The following is a 21130-nucleotide window of genomic DNA, read 5'->3' on the forward strand; positions in this document are numbered from 1 at the left end:
TCTTCTTCTGCAAATTCAGAATTGAACTTACTGTAGCTTAGTGTGGTAGCTACCAGTGGTCATGTAGGCCTAATTTTTATTTATTTTGTTGTTTATTTTTCCACACCACAGTTTGTAGGACTTCACTGGATTTATGTTATAATAATAATAATAATAATAATAATAATAATAATAATAATAATAATAATAATAATAATAATAACACAAATCTTGCTTGAGATTTACATTAAAAGTTTGGCCCTAACTTTGTGAGTTATTCTAAAGGTTTTGCCATCGTGATTGGTAGAGCTTGAGCTGTATCAGCCAATCAGATTTCAGCAGTGATGTCACTTGCGGGGTCATCTTCAGAGTAAAGAGTTAACGGTAGGTTTTGGTCTTTGAAATTAGCCATTTTACCAGTGTTTTAGGGTTGTGTTAAGGTCCGTGTGTATAATGTCGATAGTATATATTTTTTAATAGTCTGCTAAAGGAAAAAAAAGGTTGAAATGACACTTTAACGAGCTTGTTATTAGCAAGTGCAGAGTGCCTCAGGCTTTCACTAGCTAACCTTCTAGTGCTAGCATCTAATGTCGATAATGCTGCTCAATTTTGGGTAGCGGAGCTTTTACGTTTTATACAACAAAACTGTATTTTAACAGTTTTATTTTTTCATAAATATATATTATAAGCCACTACAAATTAAATAAAAAAGGGTTTCAGTGTTTACAAATAATAACCTTTGCTTTATTCCATTGTAAAAAGTACATTTATCCAACGTGGGATCTATAGAGTTATTTTAGCCCCCATACAGTTACTGTAGCTTAGCTTTTGATGAATATTTTGTAGGTACATGAAATATGTACCTACAAAAAACTTGATAAAAACAATTTGTGGGAATATGTGAACAAAATTATTTAAACATGTAATAAATAAGCTCCTATAAATTACCAAAATGTTGTAGGTTAAGGCCAGCTGCAGCTGTATTAATAAAAACTATTGTCCACCTTGTTTTTAATACAAAGGTTTCAGATTAAAGTAAAATGTAGACCTCTAAAATAATGTCTGATTGTGATTAAAATAGTTCAAACAAAGACCAAATTACTCCTGCATCGCATTGGGCCTTGTGTTATGGAAATTTGATTGTTAGTCTTTGGACATCATGTTTTTGCTTTGTAGTTTTTTTCTCTGAATGACTTTTTACTGTCCTTTACAAAGGCATGTCCATCTGCGATGACACCCTCCTGTGTAATTTCCCAAAGTGTCGCGCTAAGCTGAGCGCCTTCGCTTGGGTCACAGCGTGCTCACATGTTTTCTGTGATCAGCACGGATCTGAGAAGTTCAGCTGTTCTCCAGTCATCTGCCCTGCATGCTCGTCTGCACTGTCTGGAAAGCTGGACATTGTGAGGATGGAGCTGTCGCCCTCTGAGGAGTATAAAGCGATGGTGCTGACAGGTCTGCGACCAGACATAGTGCTGGACATCAGTTCCCGTGCTCTGGCCTTCTGGAGCTATCAGGTCAAGTATCTCCATGTGAACAATCAATACAAAAGCAGACAAGTGTGAGAGAAGCTCCCACATCATCCCAGAAAAATCTAATTTTTTATTCGTAAAGTAGCATTAGCATATTTACATATGCTAATGCTACTTTACGAATAAAAACTTATTCGCCCATCTGATCAAAACAAGTTACAGAATGTAAGTTGTCTCTTTTTATCTACGCTTGAAACCAGGATAATTTTCTAGCTGTGATCCCTCCCCTTTTTTAATTATTTTTTAACTCATGCTAAATGCTAAATTTGAGATTCTGTTTATTTAAAGAATTAAAATGATGAAAAAGGTGAGTTGGTAAACAATCAGCTGATTCCGAGGTGCTCAGCTGGCCGTGTACTTCCTCGTATATAAACCCTGATGGTCCGTTTATGTCAGTCAGATCTTGTGTAGCGTGTAAGTGTTGGTGTGTGCAGGTGCATCAAGAGCGTATCTATCAAGAGTACAGTCTGTCACGGGCCGAATCACAGCTGAAGCAGATGGAGAAGGTGCTTACTCAGCAGAACCAGAGCAGAGAACTGGAGCTTACCGCCTTGAAAGGAGAAATCGCCTCCCTGAAGAAAGTAAATGACACAACTCTCATCACCACACAAGACATTAATACACTAAACTTGTAACCTGGTGTAAAATAGCTTCAAAGGCTAAGATGTAAAATTACAAGGAGCACGTGGTCGTCTTAACTGTGAATCTTGAAGACATACATAGAGTAAAACTAGATTTCTCTGTATCCTGATGGCCAGATGATGGACGAGTACAAGAGGAATTACAGCGAGGTGTCTGAGAAGCTGATGCAGAGAAACCGGCAGTACCAGAAACTACAGGGGCTGTACGACTCTCTGAGGATGCGTAGCATGGTGGTGGGTGCTGGAGAAAGACATACAGAGCAACAAATGGGACATCAAGACTACAACGCTGATAATAATGCCGGTAATGTCAGCACATTGTTGTTCATTTGTAGTTTTTAAAGGTGCATTGTTGGACAGAGATGAAGGCTTGGCAACTAGTTTATGATAATGGACACAGACATGACTAGTTATTTTCACTTTTAAAGGTCAAACCATAATATTGTTTTCAAATATGAACAGCAGCATTTATACTTAATCACAAATGACAGAATTTTAGCCCCCCTATCAGTATTAACCAAGGGCAGGGAATTTTTAACACAGCTTTTCCAACCGTGCTAGTTTTATTAAGTCTCGCACACGTGTCCTGAGCTGTCCCAGCCCATTCTTCTTTGGTACATCTCAAAAACCTCTCCAGATTTGCTGGTCTTCTGGCATGAACCTTGGTCTTATGCTTTGCGCAGGCAAGTCAGTGACGTTCACTTTGGTTATCTGGGGGTCGTTCTTGACCAGGAGCAAACTATGTTTTGGGTCGTTGTCGTGTTGTAAGACAAATCGGCGATACAGATCCAGTTTTGCTGCTGATTGCTTCAGGTTTTCTTTCAGAATCGTCACGTGTCCTTTCTTCATGATTCCTACCACATTGATGAGATTCCCAGTTCCGGACGTACTAAAGCGTGCATAAAGCATAATGCTTCCTAAACCGTATTTCATTGTGTAGACCGTGTTCTTTGGGTTATATGCCTCTCCCTGCTTTCTCCAAACATAAGCAGCATCTCTGTGGCTAAAGAAAGTGCCTCCAGTCTCCATAATTATTCTCCAGGTTGTCCTCACTTCATTCTGTCTTGAAAGTGTCTCTTCTGCAAAAATTCAGTTTTTCTTGGTCTGCAACCTTGCAGTCCGTTCCTGTGCAGGCACTAAACTAAACTAACAAATTCAATTTCCAGACTTAGCAAAGTCATTCCCTTGTGTCTTCAGAGTTGTTCTGAGGTCTTTAGCCACATCTCGTACCAGTTTTCTTTCCAGAGACTTATATTAAACATTTTGTTTCCTATCTCTGCCAGGCTTGCTCTGTGTGGCTCTCTTTGAATTTCTTGATGTGTTTCTCACTCTGGTTCGGAAACACTGCAGTAGCTTTGTATATCCATCTCCAAACCCTTGCTGAAGTGTTAAACTGTGTGTAAATTGGAAGATAACCCTCAGTTTTAACTTGATTTTACAGACTTTGACCATAACAAGTTAAAACACATCATTGCACAGTAGTGGTCTGTGCAATCAAAGGTCAGTTTTTCACGAGGCTAATAATATATGATACAATACATAACTTCTGTTAATAATAATTGTAACTACAGGGGTCCAACAAAGAATGGCCACGCATCATACTGATGTCTTCGGAAATTTATTTCTCTCTCTCTCTCACTCTTATTGTCTTCAGACACCGTGAAAACTGAAGAAACACAAAGTTTACAACATAAATGTTTTGAGCTTATCAGTCTCTCATATCAGTGTCCATAAACAGTCTTGTGCAAGCAGAACAGAAAAATGCACAATAATGGATATCACAAAAATGTCCTCTCATTACCAGTGTAGAACACGTATGCAACATTATACAAACAATATACATGAAACCATACCGTGTGCGCCTCTTGGACCACATGCAGAATAACATTAACGCTGAGGCTGTAGATGCATCTGTAGCCATGTATCCATGCTAGCTACACAATGCCATGGTTGTGCTCTCAACCAAACTCTGGTCATGTGACAATTACAAACTTTGCCTCATACAAACTTTACAGCACTTTACATATTTAACAAACCCATATTTTGTAATCACATATTTTTTTAATTAATGTTACACTTTTATCATCTTATCTTGTAAATAAATGAACTAAATTAAGCATGAATCTATCACAGAAACATGAAATAACCAACATTATTTTAACTGTCTCAGGGACAGTTACAATAATGATATAATAATATATATAATATATGCCTTTTAAAAGTGTTACCTAACAACATTTACTAATGATGCCTAAATGTTAAAGGCATTATTAGTAAATGTTGTTAGGTAAGAAGCAGTAAGTTTTTGTTGTTGGCTGAGTACACAAACAATGTGAAGATGTCATTATGGCCTCTATTACCTGCACTTAACTAAAGCTGTTTGCTTTTTGGCAGAAAAACTACTAAAGTCCATAGTAAAATATCACTTATGTTCAGAAAACAAAGATAAATAAGGACTCTGCTTTCATAAAATCAGCTTTCACATTGTGCTCACGTTGATGAATGAGAAGAGGAAGGAATCAGGGTAAAAGAATAATGCTTAATGGCAACGAAAGAAGACAGGGCTTTTATCAAAAAGACTTTGTCATCAGGAAAGAACAGCAGGAGTAATGAGCTGAATGTCTATGTAAGGGAATTTTTAGTGAGAATAACAATGAAAGACATCCATCAACCTCCTGTGTGTCACTCAGGGGTGGCTCGGCATGCGACTCCTCAGAGGAGCCCTCCGTTCCTGTCCCTCGGCCCTGAAGGGGACAGTCGATTCTTGTCCGTCCTGGAGGCTGATGGAGGAAAGACCTTCTTCCAGTTCAGCTCCCCTGGCAGGGATAAATGCCGGCCCTTCATCAGGAGGCACTGAGAGCAGCAGTCTGCAGTTATCCATGTTACTCTCCTCTGTTCTGCTGTACTCACTTTAGCAGGAGACGTTTGCTCTTATTTTGTGCACTGTTTATTTCCTGTTCAAACCATAAATATGTATTTAACAGTATTAACAAATATGGGATTTCATTTTATATTTTGTTACATGTTATTCCTAAGTAAATAATAAAAATCTCAAGCATATTTTCACAGAGTTATGTCTTACACCTAACACTTATCTGTCGCTTAACAAAAAGCTTTCAGGTGCAATCACTTTTTCCTCATTTCTGTATTTAAATATAGGATTATAAAGTAATGAAGAGTTGTAAAGCTTTAAAAGAGAAAGTACAAATGGATCATTTCACATTTCTGTGTCATCAGATTCACATAATGAATATTGATGATTTGCAATAATCATTAAGAAACAGTATAGGTGGCCAGTCGGAGGATTTATTAGAGAAAGAGGCACAACACCACTGGATCCTCAAAGTTTCATAACATCAGAGATGAGGGAGAAGAAAAACTTTAGGGGAAGAGATTTTTAAAACTTTATTTTGGAACAAAGATTTTATGGGATTTTTCAGGTTTATCAGATTCTGCTGTTTTCCACTACATGCAGCATGACCATTTAAATGTATCTATTAATTTACATAATGCTACAAAAGATTTGCTTCTGGAAACACTTCATGCAGTGCTGTGGAAATTTAATAGCAATAATCTGAAGTAATCATTTCCTGTATCAGCCTTTCCTGTTGTAGTAGAGGAATTTTGGCCCACTCTTCTTTATAGCCATGCTTCAGTTCATTGAGGTCTGGACTTTGACTGGGTCACTGCATAATCGTGTAGTCCTGTAGAAAACCTTCATTTTCACATCACTGTATGCATCCTGTTATACAAAGCAGGAAGCCTTAAACCTGAGCTGTGATCAGTTCTTTATTGGGATCTAAGATGTGATGTGAATGAGTTTTTCACTGCAAAACCAAAGCAGTGCAAGCCAGGCCATAAAAACTGGTTTGTGGAGACATGAGTTACAGTGGATAGACAGCATGCTGAAAGTTGATCATCAGGCCATGTCACAACTTTAAATTTAAAAAAAAAAAAAAAAGTTAAAAATCATAATGACAGCTGAATTTAATTCAGTTGCATCAGTTTCACCAAGGGCTTTGTTACATTACTACTTTTAACAAAAAAAAAACAAAAAAAAAAAAGTACTACTTATGGGACAACTCAAAATGTCTTGTTTTTGAGAACTTTAGTTTTAACATACAAGAAAAAAAAAAATACACTTAAAACACTTTTTTTTTTTTTTTTTAAACTGAGGTCACAACTGTCACGTCACAGGTTCTTTCCTTTACAGATAACCCACGTTCGGCCCCACACCCACAGAGTATAAAAAAGGTTTATAAATACAAAGAAATGTAACACGGTGTCCTATTTACAGATCTGCATAAAACTGCTACAAATGCTTCAAAATCCAGCAAAGAGAGAAAACGAGAAAGCTTGGTCCTTGGGCTTTCAGTCTGCTTCACTCGCTCTGAGGCTTGTAGCTGACGGAGGCAGCGATCTGACTTTTAACGTTTTGCTTCTTGCCGTTGACGATGAGCAGCAGAGGAGAGTCCACTCGTATACTTCTAAAATCAAGTGACTGGTAGAGAGGACAGGAGAAGGTCACATACTCAGTCAGACATTATTGCGTTGATTGTAAACAGCATTCATTAATGCAACACTTACCTTATCTTTATGGGTTATACTGTGTCGTTTAACTTGAGGTTCAGGAATGACTACAGAATCTCCTATTAGGACGCCCCAGCTATCTGCTGTGTTGTAAACCATCACCACTATACAAGTCTCCTCACTGTCCACCATGCCAAACGTACTGGAGGAAAAATAAAAAAGAAGATTGTAAGATTTTACATTACTTCACTTTTACAGCCAGAGTCAAGCTGCACGTGCATTAAAGGACCATTACTGTTAAATAAGATTCTCTTACAAGGCCATGCGACCCTCAGAGGCCAGGCTGAACACCACCTTCCCCAGAGCGGCCACCCCAGCATTGTGGCCATGTGTCAGGGAGGAAAGTGTCCGGGGTTCCAGGCTGCCCACACGGCCTGCCGGGGAGCGAAACTGAGGAGACGAGCAGGGGCCCAAAGCAGACGTGTTGAGGTTCGACAGCATCGTCCGTAACCGGCGGGCTTTCACCTTCCCCTGAACACACAAGGCAGACTGAAGCTTAAGGGAAAAACTAGAGTCAAATGTGCTCTTTGCTGCCATCATGTGGTAAAAAACTGACTTGTATGTCACTCTGATAAGCATTTATAACAGTGGAAGCAAACAGGCTCAAAGGTCATGTGCTACTCATACACATAACTACGACTAACAATAAAGACAACGTGTGTAATACAAAGATGACATTAAAGAAATTATGTGATCTTAAAATACTTGAATTACGTTTAACCACTTCAGTTAACTCTACTCTTCTTTTCTTTTTTTAAATCCATACTTGACTCAATGACATGATTTCTGTAGCCATTATTTTGTGTCAGGAGTAGAGAGCTACATCATTTAGATTACCCTTTTACTCTAGACAGATATCGCTTTGCTGCCACTGATTACATGTCAATCATTAACATTTTGGAGTATTACCGAGTATTTTACAGCATCAGCATGTCAGAGCATACTTAGTCATTGATAATATTAAATCTGGTGGTGGCTGATAAACCACCTTGGAGACTCTTAGCACGACCAAATCACAGCATGATTTTCACCGACTTCTTTTCTGTACGTTTTTGTAACAGGACATAAACAGTATGCCGGTACTTTTGTAAAGAGTCTCCTACCTTGTTCTGTAGGAGTTCGGTCACTTTCTCCAAATATTCCAGCAGCTGCTTCTCTCTCTCTGGTGGCTCCTTCCAGCCGGGGTCGAGCTCGGCGGCTCGACTGTAGCCGGCGAGCGCAGACCCGTACATCTCCTCGTACTGGAACAGTGTGGATCTGTTGAAATGCAGCTCTGGGTAACAAGAGGCAGCTCGATCCACCGTCTCCTACACAGGAGGAAAACGGGAATAAAATACAGATGCGCATGTTGATTATTTATTTACGGTATTCATTTTATTATTTATCGGTATTCCCTCTGGTGTGTATCCGTTTAAGTCTGTACTCACAGATTGTGTGTAGGCACTTAGAGCTTGTTGAGATAGCTGGGGATTCTGTCCACAAGTGAAAAACAGCGACACGTAGGCATTTCCCAGGATATCTGTAAAAACAAAGGCAGAACGACATGAATTAATGCCCCAACAGTCTTTAGCATCTCTAACAAAGAGCACAGTCTGTCTTCACTCTACTCACACCAGGACGTCCCATCCTTCACGTCCAGCTGCACGGCCTGCCGGGCCATGTCCACGCTTTCCAGCACCTGCTTGCCGTGAGCGTCGTTGTCAGCCGCGGGCAGCTGCCTCAGCACCATGGACAAGTTACGAAGAGACACTTTGTTCTTGCTCTACAGAGGTGGAAAACAAAACATACTAACATGAATGAATCCTAACAGAAAGGATAGGAGAGGTTATCTGGATTAATGCTCAGAAATAGCTTTTAAATTCACCAGATGTTGTTGCAGAATACTTCAGTGGAAGTACTGATAGGGATTGGGAAAGCAGGCATATTTCTCCCACATTGGCTGTCTGTTTTATCCAGAATTGAATTAAAAATCCTGCTCCTCACAAACAAAGTCTTGAATAATCAGGCTCTCGTCTTAAAGACCTCATAGTACAGCATCGCCCCGTTAGAGCTCTTTGCTCACAGACTGCTGGCTTACTTGTTGTTTATTAGCTTATAGTTAAGCATAGCTGGATCAGGTGACCCTGAACAATCCCTTAGTTATGCTGAAATAAGCTTAGGCTTAAACTTCCCATGATTCACTGAGCATTTCTTCTTCAATCCCTGCTTTTCACTCACAATGTGCTTATACACCACTATTGTATCAGTCAATTTTCATTATTAATCTCTGGCTCTCTTCCACTGTGTCACTTTTATCCAGTTTCCCTCCCCTCATCCCCCACAGGTCACAGCAGATGGCTGCTCCTGCCTCAGTCTGGACCTGCCAGGGGTTTCTTCCTGTTAAAAGGGAGTTTTTTTCTTCCCACTGTCACTGTTAGGTATTTTAGTACCATGGTAGCATTTACTGGATATTGTTTTATAGTGACATTATACAGGAAAACTCTGTCATTCAATAAGGCCCCTTTGTTTTAGTTATTTTTCTCTTTGACCCAAGAATTGATGTGTGAGAATCACAGGCTGGTACAAGGTTGAAATACCACAGAGATCACTCCCTCAGCTACATTAGTTTCTTAATCTTTTAGACGCCTGTTGAAGGCCAAATGGTTTGTTTCAGATTTCACTAATGAAAGAACTCTTCGTTTTGTGCCTTGAAAATATGTCGCTGAGATAATCACAATTGTAGCTGAACTAATAAACTACACAAAGGATGCTTCTTCACCCAAGGGCAGGAAGACGCTGCCTTATCTTGGTCTGTACTGGTTTAAACTGATAATCTGCTGTCTCATGAATTTTACCCTCTATATAAACTGTTGTACTTGTGAATAAAGTTGAGTCAATTTGGGAAGACAATCTGAAGCAGTCTCTGTTTTCTTGTTCTCCCAAGCTGCTCCCGAGCTCGTACTAACACGCTGAATGGCATGCTTGAATATTGCTTGAGAATATATTTGACTGTGTTACAGACTAAGGGACATTCTCTGCTGATAGACGTCCACGCCTCGAAGGAAGTCGATCCACGGATTAGGCCCTGGAAACAGTTTCCTTCAGTCACCAAGTGCTTGCTCAAAGGGGGAGCGTCTGACTGGGAGTTTTCTCTGTATTATTGCAGGGTCTTTAATATAAAGCGCCTTGAGTGATTTGGCACTATATAAATAAAACTGAACTGAACGACAGTTTGGCATTTTAAAAATGTGGTAGATTTGTTTTTGACAATATGGCTACATGTTTTTAGCAAACAGCATTATGTTTTTATACAGTATTATATAGGGAGGTGAGAATAGAGCCGACGAGTTGAATCTGTTTTTCAATAGATTCGACACCACAGTGTCTGCTCCCACCCCCACAACCTCACCTGTAGTCAGCCTGGAATCCAGAGCCACACCACTGTGCCAGCCTCTCTCTTCACATGTTGCCTCCTGTGAGATTCCTGACACCCCTCCCCCACCCATCACCTTCACTCAATACCAGGTTGAGATGCAAATGAGGAGACTTCACTCAGGCAAGTCTGCTGGACCAGACGGAGTGAGTCCCCTTGTCCTCAAGGCCTGTGCCCCCCAGCTGTGTGGAGTCTTTCATAAACTGTTTATGCTGAGTCTGAGTCTGCAGAGGGTCCCGGTGATGTGGAAGACATCATGCCTCGTCCCTGTACCAAAGACGCCTCGTCCCAGTGGCCCCCAGGATTACAGGCCCGTGGCACTGACCTCCCACATCATGAAGACCCTGGAAAGGCTCATCCTGGACCAGCTGCGACCCATAGTAAGACCACATCTGGATCCCCTTCAGTTCGCTTATCAGCCTCGTCTCGGAACAGAGGACGCCATCATCTACCTGCTCAATCGTGTCTACACCCATCTGGACCAGCCGGCGAGCACTGTGAGGGTCATGTTTTTTGACTTTTCCAGTGCTTTCAACACCATCAGGCCGACCCTCCTGGGTGATAAGTTAGCAGCGATGCAGGTGGATGCTTCTCTGGTGTCCTGGATTGTTGATTACCTGACAGGAAGACCACAATATGTACGTCTCCCACAGTGTGTGTCTGACAAGGTGATTAGCAACACAGGGGCACCACAGGGGACTGTCCTCTCCCCCTTCCTCTTCACCCTCTACACCACAGACTTCAGCCACTGCACAGAGACCTGCCATCTTCAGAAGTTTTCTGATGACTCTGCGGTGGTTGGATGCATCAGCAGGGATGATGAGACAGAGTACCGGGCTGTGGTCGACTCCTTTGTCACGTGGTGTGAGCAGAATCATCTGCAGCTCAACGTGGCAAAGACCAAGGAACTGATCGTGGACTTCAGGAAGACCAGGAAACACTTGACCCCTGTTTCAATCCAGGGGGTCAGTGTTGACATTGTGGAGGACTATAAATACCTTGGAGTACACATTGACAATAAACTGGACTGGGCTAAAAACACCACAGCACTTTACAGGAAGGGCCAGAGTCGTCTCTATTTTTTGAGGCGACTGAGGTCCTTCAACATCTGCCAGAAAATGCTGAGGATTTTCTATGAGTCTGTGGTGGCCAGTGCGATCCTCTATGCTGTTGCATGCTGGGGGAGCAGGCTGAGGGTCGCAGATGCCAACAGACTTAATAAACTGATCCGTAAGGCCAGCAATGTTGTGGGGATGGAGCTGGACTCCCTCAAGGTGGTGTCGGAGAGGCGGATGCTGTCCAAGATAAAGACAATGTTGGATAACACCTCCCACCCACTCCATGACATGCTGGTCAGTCACAGGAGCACGTTCAGTGAGAGACTGAGATTACCGAAAAGCACCACTGAACGACACAGGAAATCATTCCTGCCTGTGGCCATCTCCCTGTACAACGCATCCACTTAACACACTGTTTGCTGCTACAGCTACACATGTTTCTTTTCCAACTATTTATTTATAAGTGACTTATGTATGTATGTATGTATGTATGTATGTATGTATGTATGTATGTATGTATGTATGTATGTATGTATGTATGTATATGTATATATTGTACTATTCTTAGTTAGCGTATTGTCTGTCTTGTCTTAATGTTGGTTTAAAATGGAGCACTGTAACAAAAAATAATTTCCCCCAGGGATCAATAAAGTATTCTGATTCTGATTCTGATTAAACAGAACACAAAAGTGAAGTTATTGAATATTTTCTTTGCTTACTAAAGTATATAAAGGTCTTTTTTTGTATTACTGATTCTTGTGGTGTGAATGGACGAGTCTGAAAACTTTCCAGCTTTACCAAAGTCAACAACTACCCATCACACACGTCCAAAGAGCTGAACAGATTGTTCAGATAACTAACTATGGTTGCGATTAAAGCGTCAGACCAACAACTATGGAGATAATGAGCTAATATAATATAATAATCTAACAGATCTGTCTGCCTGAGCAGAGATCAGCTGCACACAAACCAATTTGAAGTGGATTTTGTGTTTCCTGGTTTGGGTTCAATGATTAGAAATGTGGAGATTGTTTCACCAGTAACTGGAAACTTGGGTCACATCACATAAACTGAAAATGTATTAATATGTGTATAACAATTATTCATAATAAAGTTTGAATTACAAGAGATTCCTGGGATAAATTGTGGGGGAAAAAAAAAAATGGAGTAACCTGGTAAAAGCAGGAGTGTTTGCAGGTATGGAATGTGAGAAGACAATAAACCAAAGAGGACAAACCTTCCTTTCTCCATCATTACCTGCTGTAAGGCACCAGTGAAGCAGTTTTTGGCACCGATCAGGTCTCCTTTTTTCCAGTACTGCTCCCCTAACGTGTTCCAGCCCTCCACCAGGCCAGGCTGCAGCTTCACCGCGCGGGACAGACACTCCTCTGCTGCAGCACTGAAGTCTGGAGCCACGTTCAGACATCGTCCCTTTTGCAGCAAGAACTCGGCTTTGTGTTTAAAGGCGTCTGTTGGAAGTTGTAAACGGAGCAGTTGTGAATGAAAGCCTGCAAATTAACTCACTTTTTTTTTTTTTTTTTTTAATTTAAAGAGACCCTTACCTTCTTTTTCCTCCAGCTTCTTCAGCGTTTGTGCCATCTCCTCTGCTACGTCGCTGTGTTTCCGTCCTGCATCCTCCACACTGTGAGTCTCAAAATAACAATCTCTGAACTTATACAGCTCATCCACCAGCTCCTGTCGGGAGAGAAGACAAGAAACAGACATAAAAATAGATCAAAAACACATTTCTCTTAACCACATCTGCCTGTAGTACAACACTGAGACACAACAACACATCAACAAATACTGCTGAGGAGTGAAACTACCCGAGTAACTAATAATTTAACTAGTACTAACAGTTTATACTACACTTGCGAATGTTCTGTGCAAAAGTCTGTAGCCACTGCAGATTTCTTTACACCACGTTAGAAAACAGGTGTACAGCGATTTATTAAAATTAATAAACATATGGAAATACAGTATACAAAGGCAAAAAAAAGGAGTCTTTGGGAATAGTTCTTGTGGCTTCTTTAATGACATTCAAAGCTCTTCTTTGGATGCTGGCTGCCTTTTGTTCTGTTCTCTGTGAAGATGATCCTAAACCCCTGAAGAAAAACAATGGAGCCACTGCCCATCAGACTTTTTCCACATGGATCAAAATATGACGGTATTATCAGTGTTCAGAATTTCACTAATTTTGATAAGATCGTCAACATCACTGGCTCTCATCAGTACATACTAACAATGATTTGGACCAAAAAACACTGTCATATGTAAAATTTGGGTTCATCACTCCATCAGACCTTTTGCCACTGATTTTCAGTCCAGTTGTTACATATGTGGGCATACCGCATTTTTCCTATTTCTTAAGTACATGACTTTCAGTTACTGTTCCATCTACTATACGTCCACCACTTGTTCAGTTTCCTTATTTTTCTTAAGGACACACTGCACACCATGCATGAGATATAGCATAGTTTTACGCTAATACCTCTTTGGGAATCGCCCATTTGTGCAAAAATACCGTTTTCTGTCTGTCAAGCTGTTATCTTTCGCGTTTTCCATAGATACGACTAAAGAAGTTGGAAGAAATTATGCATTTTTGTGACAAGCTGCTGATAAAAAAGTCCCTAAAGATACAATTAAAAATTGGTTCTTTGTCAACATGTTTGTTATGTGTAGACATGACAGCATTTTCAGGCTTGGATGATTCACATTTCACTTTGGAGTCATTTAAACAAACAAACAAAAGCATTCCTATGAAAATGGTCAGGTATAAGATCTGGACTGGAAAGGGGTGAAAAAGGAGCCAATATCAAAAGACCTCCATAAAACCTGGAAAACTATTGCTCAAGACCACTGAAAATATTAGTACAAGACTTTTGTGCGGTATTGTGTTACTGCATGTTCACTGTTAGTTTTTTCTTGTTTTCTAAGTTAACCATACTTCGCTCCTAAGTGAACGTCTGCTACACAGTACTCCCAGAGTGAAATATTGGTATTGAAATAGTTCGTTTTTGTAACATTATAAAGGCACGAACCATCGAAGGGCCTGCAGAGAACAAATCAGTACAGCTGCACTCCTCATCCTTGGTGCACTAAACCAGAGGCACCCTGACAATGTGGTGACTCAGCAAGAAGCGCACAGATCAAAGCAAAGCGCGAATATCAGCCCGTTATCTGGTGGTTTAAAGCTGTGGTGTGAAACATCTGTGGCCAATCTAGCTACAGAAGGGTAAGTGTGGCACTCCTGCACCTGACATAGCAGAAAACCTTAAAGCTACTACAAAAAAAATCTGTTCTTCGGCGTGACAGCTGCAGCCAGCTGTTGTTTCTGGAGACTCCAAGGAAGCAACACATGACACCGTCCTCACGGGAAGCTAGCCGGGCACAAAGGCTGGAGACAGTCGGAGCATTTGAATAAATGTGTGATTCCGCTGAGAAGAGTTACCTTCATAATCTGCAGCTCGTCTTTGTTTTCCACAGCCTCACCACTCTTCTCCTCTTCCGCCATCTTTGCGTTAGACCATGGAACAGCAGCAAAATCTGACAGCGAGCTGGAACAAAATGCGCCAAGTTACTTAATAACGATTAGATATTAGTCTATACGGTATGTCTGCTGCCACAGAAAGGTAATTACTTTAAGGAAGCATCGCGAGTGTAGTCTGTTTCAGCACAGAGGAAACGGGCTTTTAATTTCGGCGACGCCGGAAATTGAAGTAGTCCGTACTGAAAACGAATCCGCCTGGAAAATTAACAGATGAAGTTTAACGTGATGACTGATTTAGCTACCAACATGCCACTTTCGTAGACTGAGATATATATGTATTATATTTTACATCATATACCCTCAATCCTAAAACCACGACAAATCACTACGAAAGCGGAATGTTTAATCCCAATCAACCCGTGTGCTACCCGACACACGTTTTTGTGCTGCACCGTACCCGCTTCCCTCCAAGGGTGGACTGGATTCAACTTTTGTTTAGTTTCCCGGACACTCGGTGCTCGGTGAGGCCAGTATTGGTGTTTTTCCTGCAGCTGAGTCCAGCTCGTCATGTCGGACACATGGAGCAACATCCAGGCGCACAAGAAGCAGCTGGACTCTCTGCGGGAGAGGCTGCAGCGACGGCGGAAAGACCCGGCTCAGATGTCCGCCGGTAGGTTCAGGCCGGGCAGTGCCAAGCTAACGCTGGTATTGATACCAAAGGGGTAGTTCCCCCCATATATTTAACTTTACGTATCTTAACTCAGGTCTGCAGCGCTCCATCTAGACTGTGTAAGCTGCCGTGTTATGGCGATATCGTTTCCCTCTGGTGCTCTAAGCGCCAAATTACAATTAGAAAAGCTTACTAGAAACAAGGAAAGAAGGGGGGGGGGGGTTAATTCTGTGATTGGTTTAATTAAAGAACGTAATATAGTTATTACTATGTCTGAACTACACCTTTCAACCATATCACTGGTGTCACTGACGGTGTGGCAAGATGTAAATAAACATCAGTGGGTCCCCTCTCAGCTGAGATCAAAGTTAGTTCACTGCACACACGCCAGCCTCTCCATCCTGTCTGCACTCTTGTCTCTTGTCTTTTGCTTTGATGGTGTATTAAGTTAATTGGGGGTTTTAAATCGGATTCGAAGCGCTTAACGTGTATAGGATAAAATGATTGTGTTTAGATGTGATTGAAGTGTTCGGTAAATCTTGAAAAGCACAGAAATGCGCTCCAGTCCATTCATTTAGTAGCTGATTTAATTGAGCGAATTTGCCTTCGCTGGCAAAAGGGGACCTGAGTTTTATCAAATGAAGGTGGGGTTTTACTCGGTTGTTGTTGGACACTAACAAAACACTGTGTTCATTCTTGCTAAATGTGATGCAACAAAGACATTACTATCTATATTATTGATCAGTCAGGTATTCTGTTACAGATAACCAGTAAATTTAGCTCAGAGTATCCAGCAGTTGTAGTAATTTGCTATAAAGCTGCCTAAGCTCATTTGCTTTGATGCCATGCTGGGGATGTAGCAGTGTATATCAACAGTACAAGCGCTGGACATTTACCGATGGCAGTAATTGATATAAGCTGAAAAACTTTAAAGCAGTTCTGCTGTTTCACTATGAAGATTTCCCTAATTCCTCAAAACAAAAAGGAGTAACAAACAACAACAAAGGATGATTCTTGTACCATTAAATTAAACAACTATTTTTATAATTACTTAACCTTTTTATCTGAAAGTTATGAAACGTTTCAGGAATTTAAAATGGGAAATATTGACAATTTTCTCTGAACTTGATGCTTCATCCTTTGTTGTCCCCTCAGATGGTGGTGGCAGCACAGACGGTACCACAGTCAGGAGTGACAGCCCTGCCCCAGCAGCTCCGTCCACCTCGCAGGAGGAAACAGAAAAACCACCAGACCCTGAACTGGAGAAGAGGCTGCTGGGATATCTGTCTGATCTGAGTCTCACACTGCCAACAGACTCCCTTTCCATCACAAATGAACTCAACAGTGTGAGTTTTTGTCTCCGGTGCTCGTGTTATCCTTGAACTCAGTGATGTGGGTTTATTTTTGACATCTCTGTTTTGTTTGCTTCTCGTCACAGTCAGAAACAGCCGTTAGTCACGGCTGCATCCAGAGCCTGCTGCTTAAATTCTCTGCTCAGGAGCTCATCGAGGTCCGAGAGCCCACCTCGGCTCCTTCTTCTTCTACAACTTCCTCCTCCACATCAACCCCCACGGTGGTCATAGCTGTGGACCACACAAAACTTTGGGCTATGATTGGATCTGTAGCTGGAGCCCAGAGAACTGGAGTCAAGAGAAAAGCAGAAGACCAAATGCACAGCAAAAGGGCTGCAGGCTTCTCGCCCTTGCTTCAGAGCTCTGCTTCTCCTCCTCACTCGTCAACCACATCGCTGACGCCAGCCTCCTCCTCAGAGCCGGGGCCTTCGGCGTCAGGGAGCGGGACGGAGAAGAAGGGCAGGAGCAGTAAAAGCCAGTCGTCTCATTTGGACATGGAGATCGAAAGCCTCCTGAACCAACAGTCCACCAAGGAGCAGCAGAGCAAGAAGGTAACATAGAGTTTTTATTGTTGTTGTTGCTGTTTTTGTTTCTTTTGTAACTGATTAAAAATCGGCGTTTCGTTACTGCTGCAGTTATCACGTGACTCTCTTTCGCATCCAGTTAAGCCGAGAGATTCTGGAGCTGCTGAACGCCAGCACAGCCAAGGAGCAGTCCATCGTGGAAAAGTTCAGATCCCGCGGCCGAGCTCAGGTCCAAGAGTTCTGCGATCACGGGACCAAAGAAGAATGTGTTCGCGCTGGAGACACGCCTCAGCCATGCACCAAGTTACACTTTCGGTCTGTATTTGCTTCACAAAGTCTGACACTGTTACAGACAAGTAACTGTAACTAACAAGACTGAAAGTTTATTTCCCTGACAGTCCTGGATTGTCCAAATCACGAGAATACAGGCTGCTGTGCTACAGCTAGAAAAGAGCGTATCATAAATATGGGAAATTCTAGCTGACCTGCTAAGTACATTTACCCATTAATTGCTTTGTTTTTCAAGTATAGCAAACATCCATAAGTGTTTGAGTAATACTCTCTTTGGCCTCCAGGTGGCACTGTGATTATGCTAAATACTGTTTGATATAAATATGAGACACACCACGTTTTGAGAGTGTCCTGCTCATACATGTGTCTAATGTGCTGCACCAGAAGTTTTATTTTGCATCATTTTAAGTTTTCTAATGCATAAAGTTTGGAAAACTGTCCTACATAAAAAGGGATTCTCTGCCCACTATTATGTTCATGTGAGCATTTAACAGCTTAAACCTTGCATTAACCAGCCATGCACCAAGTTACACTTTCGGTCTGTATTTGCTTCACAAGGTCTGACACCTAAATGCAATTTAGGTGTCAATTTTTTTTTACTTTGTGATGTTAACTTTATGTTTTGTCATACAGTCGCATCATCAACAAGCACACAGACGAGAGCCTCGGCGACTGCTCCTTCCTCAACACCTGTTTCCACATGGACACCTGTAAGTACGTCCACTATGAGATCGACAGCCCCCCGGAGACCGAGGGGAACCTGCTGGGGCCCCAGGCGGGGACCACAGAGCTTGGTCTCCACGCAGGGGACGCCGACAGCAATGTGGGCAAACTCTTCCCTTCACAGGTGAGGAGGAGGATGGGGATGATTTAAAAGAAGCCTATGAGACTGGACGCATTCGTGTGTCATAATGTCTTTTAAAATCGTAAAATAGTGTGATTTATGTGCTTTGGTACTCAGTGGATCTGCTGTGATATCCGCTACCTGGACGTGTCCATCCTGGGTAAGTTCGCCGTAGTGATGGCTGACCCTCCCTGGGACATCCACATGGAGCTGCCCTACGGTACTCTGACTGATGACGAGATGAGAAAACTGAACATCCCCATCCTGCAGGATGACGGCTTCCTCTTCCTCTGGGTCACTGGCAGGTAACTAAAAAGAAGTCCAGAAATCTGGCTCAGTTAGCAGGACAGCTGACCACTTTATGTCAACATTTAACTCATAGCTGAATGTTTCATTTGATCTACAAATTAACGCCCCTCAGCCTGTTTAAGTTAAACTTCTAGAGAATAATGGCTGCTTTTTTTCCTATGAAACGCTTTCCCTTAAGATGAGACTTCACCTAGTTCACTACAATTTAATATAAACGTTTTAAAGTCTAGATTAGATAAATAGATCGATAGATAGATAGAAGCTTGGGCAACAGACAGTCATTGACAGAATGAAAGACTGGGTAAAGAAATGGGGCATGTCGTCATTCAGCAAGGCTCTAAAGAAGTAGACTTTTAGCTGGGAACAAGGTGTTTAAGTGAGCAGTGCACATATGCCCAACATTAACATGTGGCGGTGATGGGGAAAACCTGGTGGCTTAGTTTGCATTGGCTTAGCAAATAAATCTATCGAACAGGGAACTTGCACAATGCTTCTCTGTTCTTGTTAATATGACATCGGCCGCACGGTGCCAGATCTCTACAGTTTTACATTCACTCGTCATAAATGATGAGAAGCCCGGTCAGTGTTTGCGTACAGCTCTTCACTCAGCTTCAGCACGACAGGAAGCTGGCACTACTTTGTGCTGCTATTCAGGTTAATTATTTACCCAAAGAAGGTAACTACATGTCTGACAACTGATATTTCCCCCAATCCTAAACATTATTCTTAGAAATGGTATTCAGACTCAACGTTCTCTTCCTGTTTCAGGGCTATGGAGCTGGGCAGAGAGTGCCTCAGCCTTTGGGGGTAAGTTTTGCCTTTCTGTCAACATCGTGTCATATTTTTCCCCTTATTTTTTAATCATTCAGCCTTTATCCTCCTCTCTCAGTTATGAGCGTGTGGATGAAATCATTTGGGTGAAAACCAACCAGCTCCAGAGAATCATCCGCACCGGCAGGACGGGTCATTGGCTGAACCACGGGAAGGAGCACTGCCTGGTAGGTTTGAACCAATCTCAGTGTTATACTGTGAGGACGGTCCCGTTGGGGTTCGGGCTCGAGGAATTTAACCTTCAGCAACTTTTTGCTTTTGTCGTTCTTAACCGTCCAGTAGCTGAAATAGCTGAACCTGTGTTGTCTCATTCTAAACGTGTTTGCCTTCAGGTTGGTGTAAAAGGAAACCCGCAGGGGTTCAACAGGGGTTTGGACTGTGATGTCATCGTGGCAGAGGTAAACAGCTGTAAATCCTCTGTTATACGTGGTGTCATTACCCATAATTCCTTCAGCCTGAGTCATGTCTGTGCGCTCTCAGGTCCGCTCCACGAGTCACAAGCCAGACGAGATCTACGGCATGATAGAGAGACTCTCACCCGGCACCAGGAAGATTGAGCTCTTTGGTCGACCCCACAATGTCCAGCCTAACTGGTAACATACCATCATGCTTTAATTTAGAGACCAGCGAGCTGCTCTACACACCTCACAATGTCTGTGTCATTTCCTGTCCAGGATAACTCTCGGGAACCAGCTGGACGGCATTCATCTGTTGGATCCCGAGGTCGTGGCTCGGTTTAAGAAACGTTATCCAGACGGCGTCATCTCCAAACCCAAAAACATCCAGTCATCATAACTGCTCACAACTCTGAAGAAGTTTGTTTTCAAACTGTTTTATTTTTTTTATACCTGTAAACATTTTTTTAATAAATATTGTCCACTAGATGCCCCGTCTCCATCTTGCCTGTGTACTTTTCACGGCTTCTCTGCACATTATCCATAATGATCGCATCGCCGGGCCTCCACACGATACCATATTATTGCTATTTTTAGTATTTTGCGATAAAACATGCAACTTATCACATTTTTTCAACAACAAATTGTGTCCTCAAAGCTAAAAGTTTGTCATCTGTTTCATCCAGTAACATAAAGTTATCTCACTTTATTTTTTTTCCTGCAAAATGAGACTGTCAAGCAGACCGTCACTAAAACCTGCCATAAATGTTGCTATAAGAGCGAGCACGTCTGATATCAGTCCACAAGTTGGAAGTTATTTGCAATTTGTTTCTGATAACACTCCAATTAACTGTGATAAATCATCAAAAATCACATCTGCTGCTGTCTACACAAACAGAAATTCACATTTAACTATTAGACTTGCACTCAGTAAACTTCCTGTTCCATAGTAATATAACCAGAAAACAAACAATAGGCAGCCAGTCGAGTTGAGCTCATGTGCCTGAGCTTATTCTGAGTTAGGAAGCAGCTTTGTTAAGGTCAGTGTCCAGTGTTGAACCGCGAGTTTTCTTGGGTGATGTTTTTTGCAGATGGTCGTGCACGAGAGGAGCCCTCTTGTTTGTAGCATTCCTGGAGTATTTGAATTTAGTTTTTAGAAAATGCCAATATTTGGTATCCTTGTGTCTTCACAACATTGTCAAGCAATATATCCCC

The 21130-nt window shown here is 41.8% G+C and overlaps 3 protein-coding genes across 3 annotated transcripts; 2 read left to right on the plus strand and 1 right to left on the minus strand.

Moving 5' to 3' along the window:
- The first annotated feature begins 244 nt into the window (after positions 1–244).
- ccnb1ip1 (cyclin B1 interacting protein 1) lies at positions 245–5203 on the plus strand. The gene is made up of 5 exons (XM_085402443.1): positions 245–363; positions 1195–1493; positions 1943–2089; positions 2267–2453; positions 4840–5203. Exons 2-5 carry the CDS (start codon positions 1197–1199, stop codon positions 5004–5006), a joined length of 798 nt encoding a protein of 265 aa, XP_085258569.1. The 5' UTR covers positions 245–363; positions 1195–1196; the 3' UTR covers positions 5007–5203.
- A 230-nt stretch (positions 5204–5433) lies between these two features.
- ttc5 (tetratricopeptide repeat domain 5) lies at positions 5434–15281 on the minus strand. Its single transcript, XM_085399283.1, has 11 exons — positions 15157–15281; positions 14850–14954; positions 14661–14766; positions 12772–12904; positions 12467–12678; positions 8351–8501; positions 8167–8258; positions 7843–8046; positions 6996–7210; positions 6737–6881; positions 5434–6650 (listed from the first exon to the last, which is right to left on the minus strand). Exons 3-11 carry the CDS (start codon positions 14721–14723, stop codon positions 6531–6533), a joined length of 1335 nt encoding a protein of 444 aa, XP_085255409.1. The 5' UTR covers positions 14724–14766; positions 14850–14954; positions 15157–15281; the 3' UTR covers positions 5434–6530.
- On the plus strand, positions 15153–20399 carry mettl3 (methyltransferase like 3). Its single transcript, XM_085399274.1, has 11 exons — positions 15153–15369; positions 16525–16715; positions 16808–17272; positions 17385–17560; positions 18170–18383; positions 18498–18685; positions 19458–19496; positions 19579–19687; positions 19853–19918; positions 20001–20113; positions 20195–20399. Exons 1-11 carry the CDS (start codon positions 15267–15269, stop codon positions 20313–20315), a joined length of 1785 nt encoding a protein of 594 aa, XP_085255400.1. The 5' UTR covers positions 15153–15266; the 3' UTR covers positions 20316–20399.
- The last annotated feature ends 731 nt before the right edge of the window (positions 20400–21130 follow it).

Source organism: Rhamphochromis longiceps, linkage group LG3 (assembly GCF_057381845.1).
Source record: "Rhamphochromis longiceps isolate RC_006_pf linkage group LG3, R_longiceps_female_GT1.1, whole genome shotgun sequence".
Lineage (NCBI taxonomy): Eukaryota > Metazoa > Chordata > Actinopteri > Cichliformes > Cichlidae > Rhamphochromis > Rhamphochromis longiceps.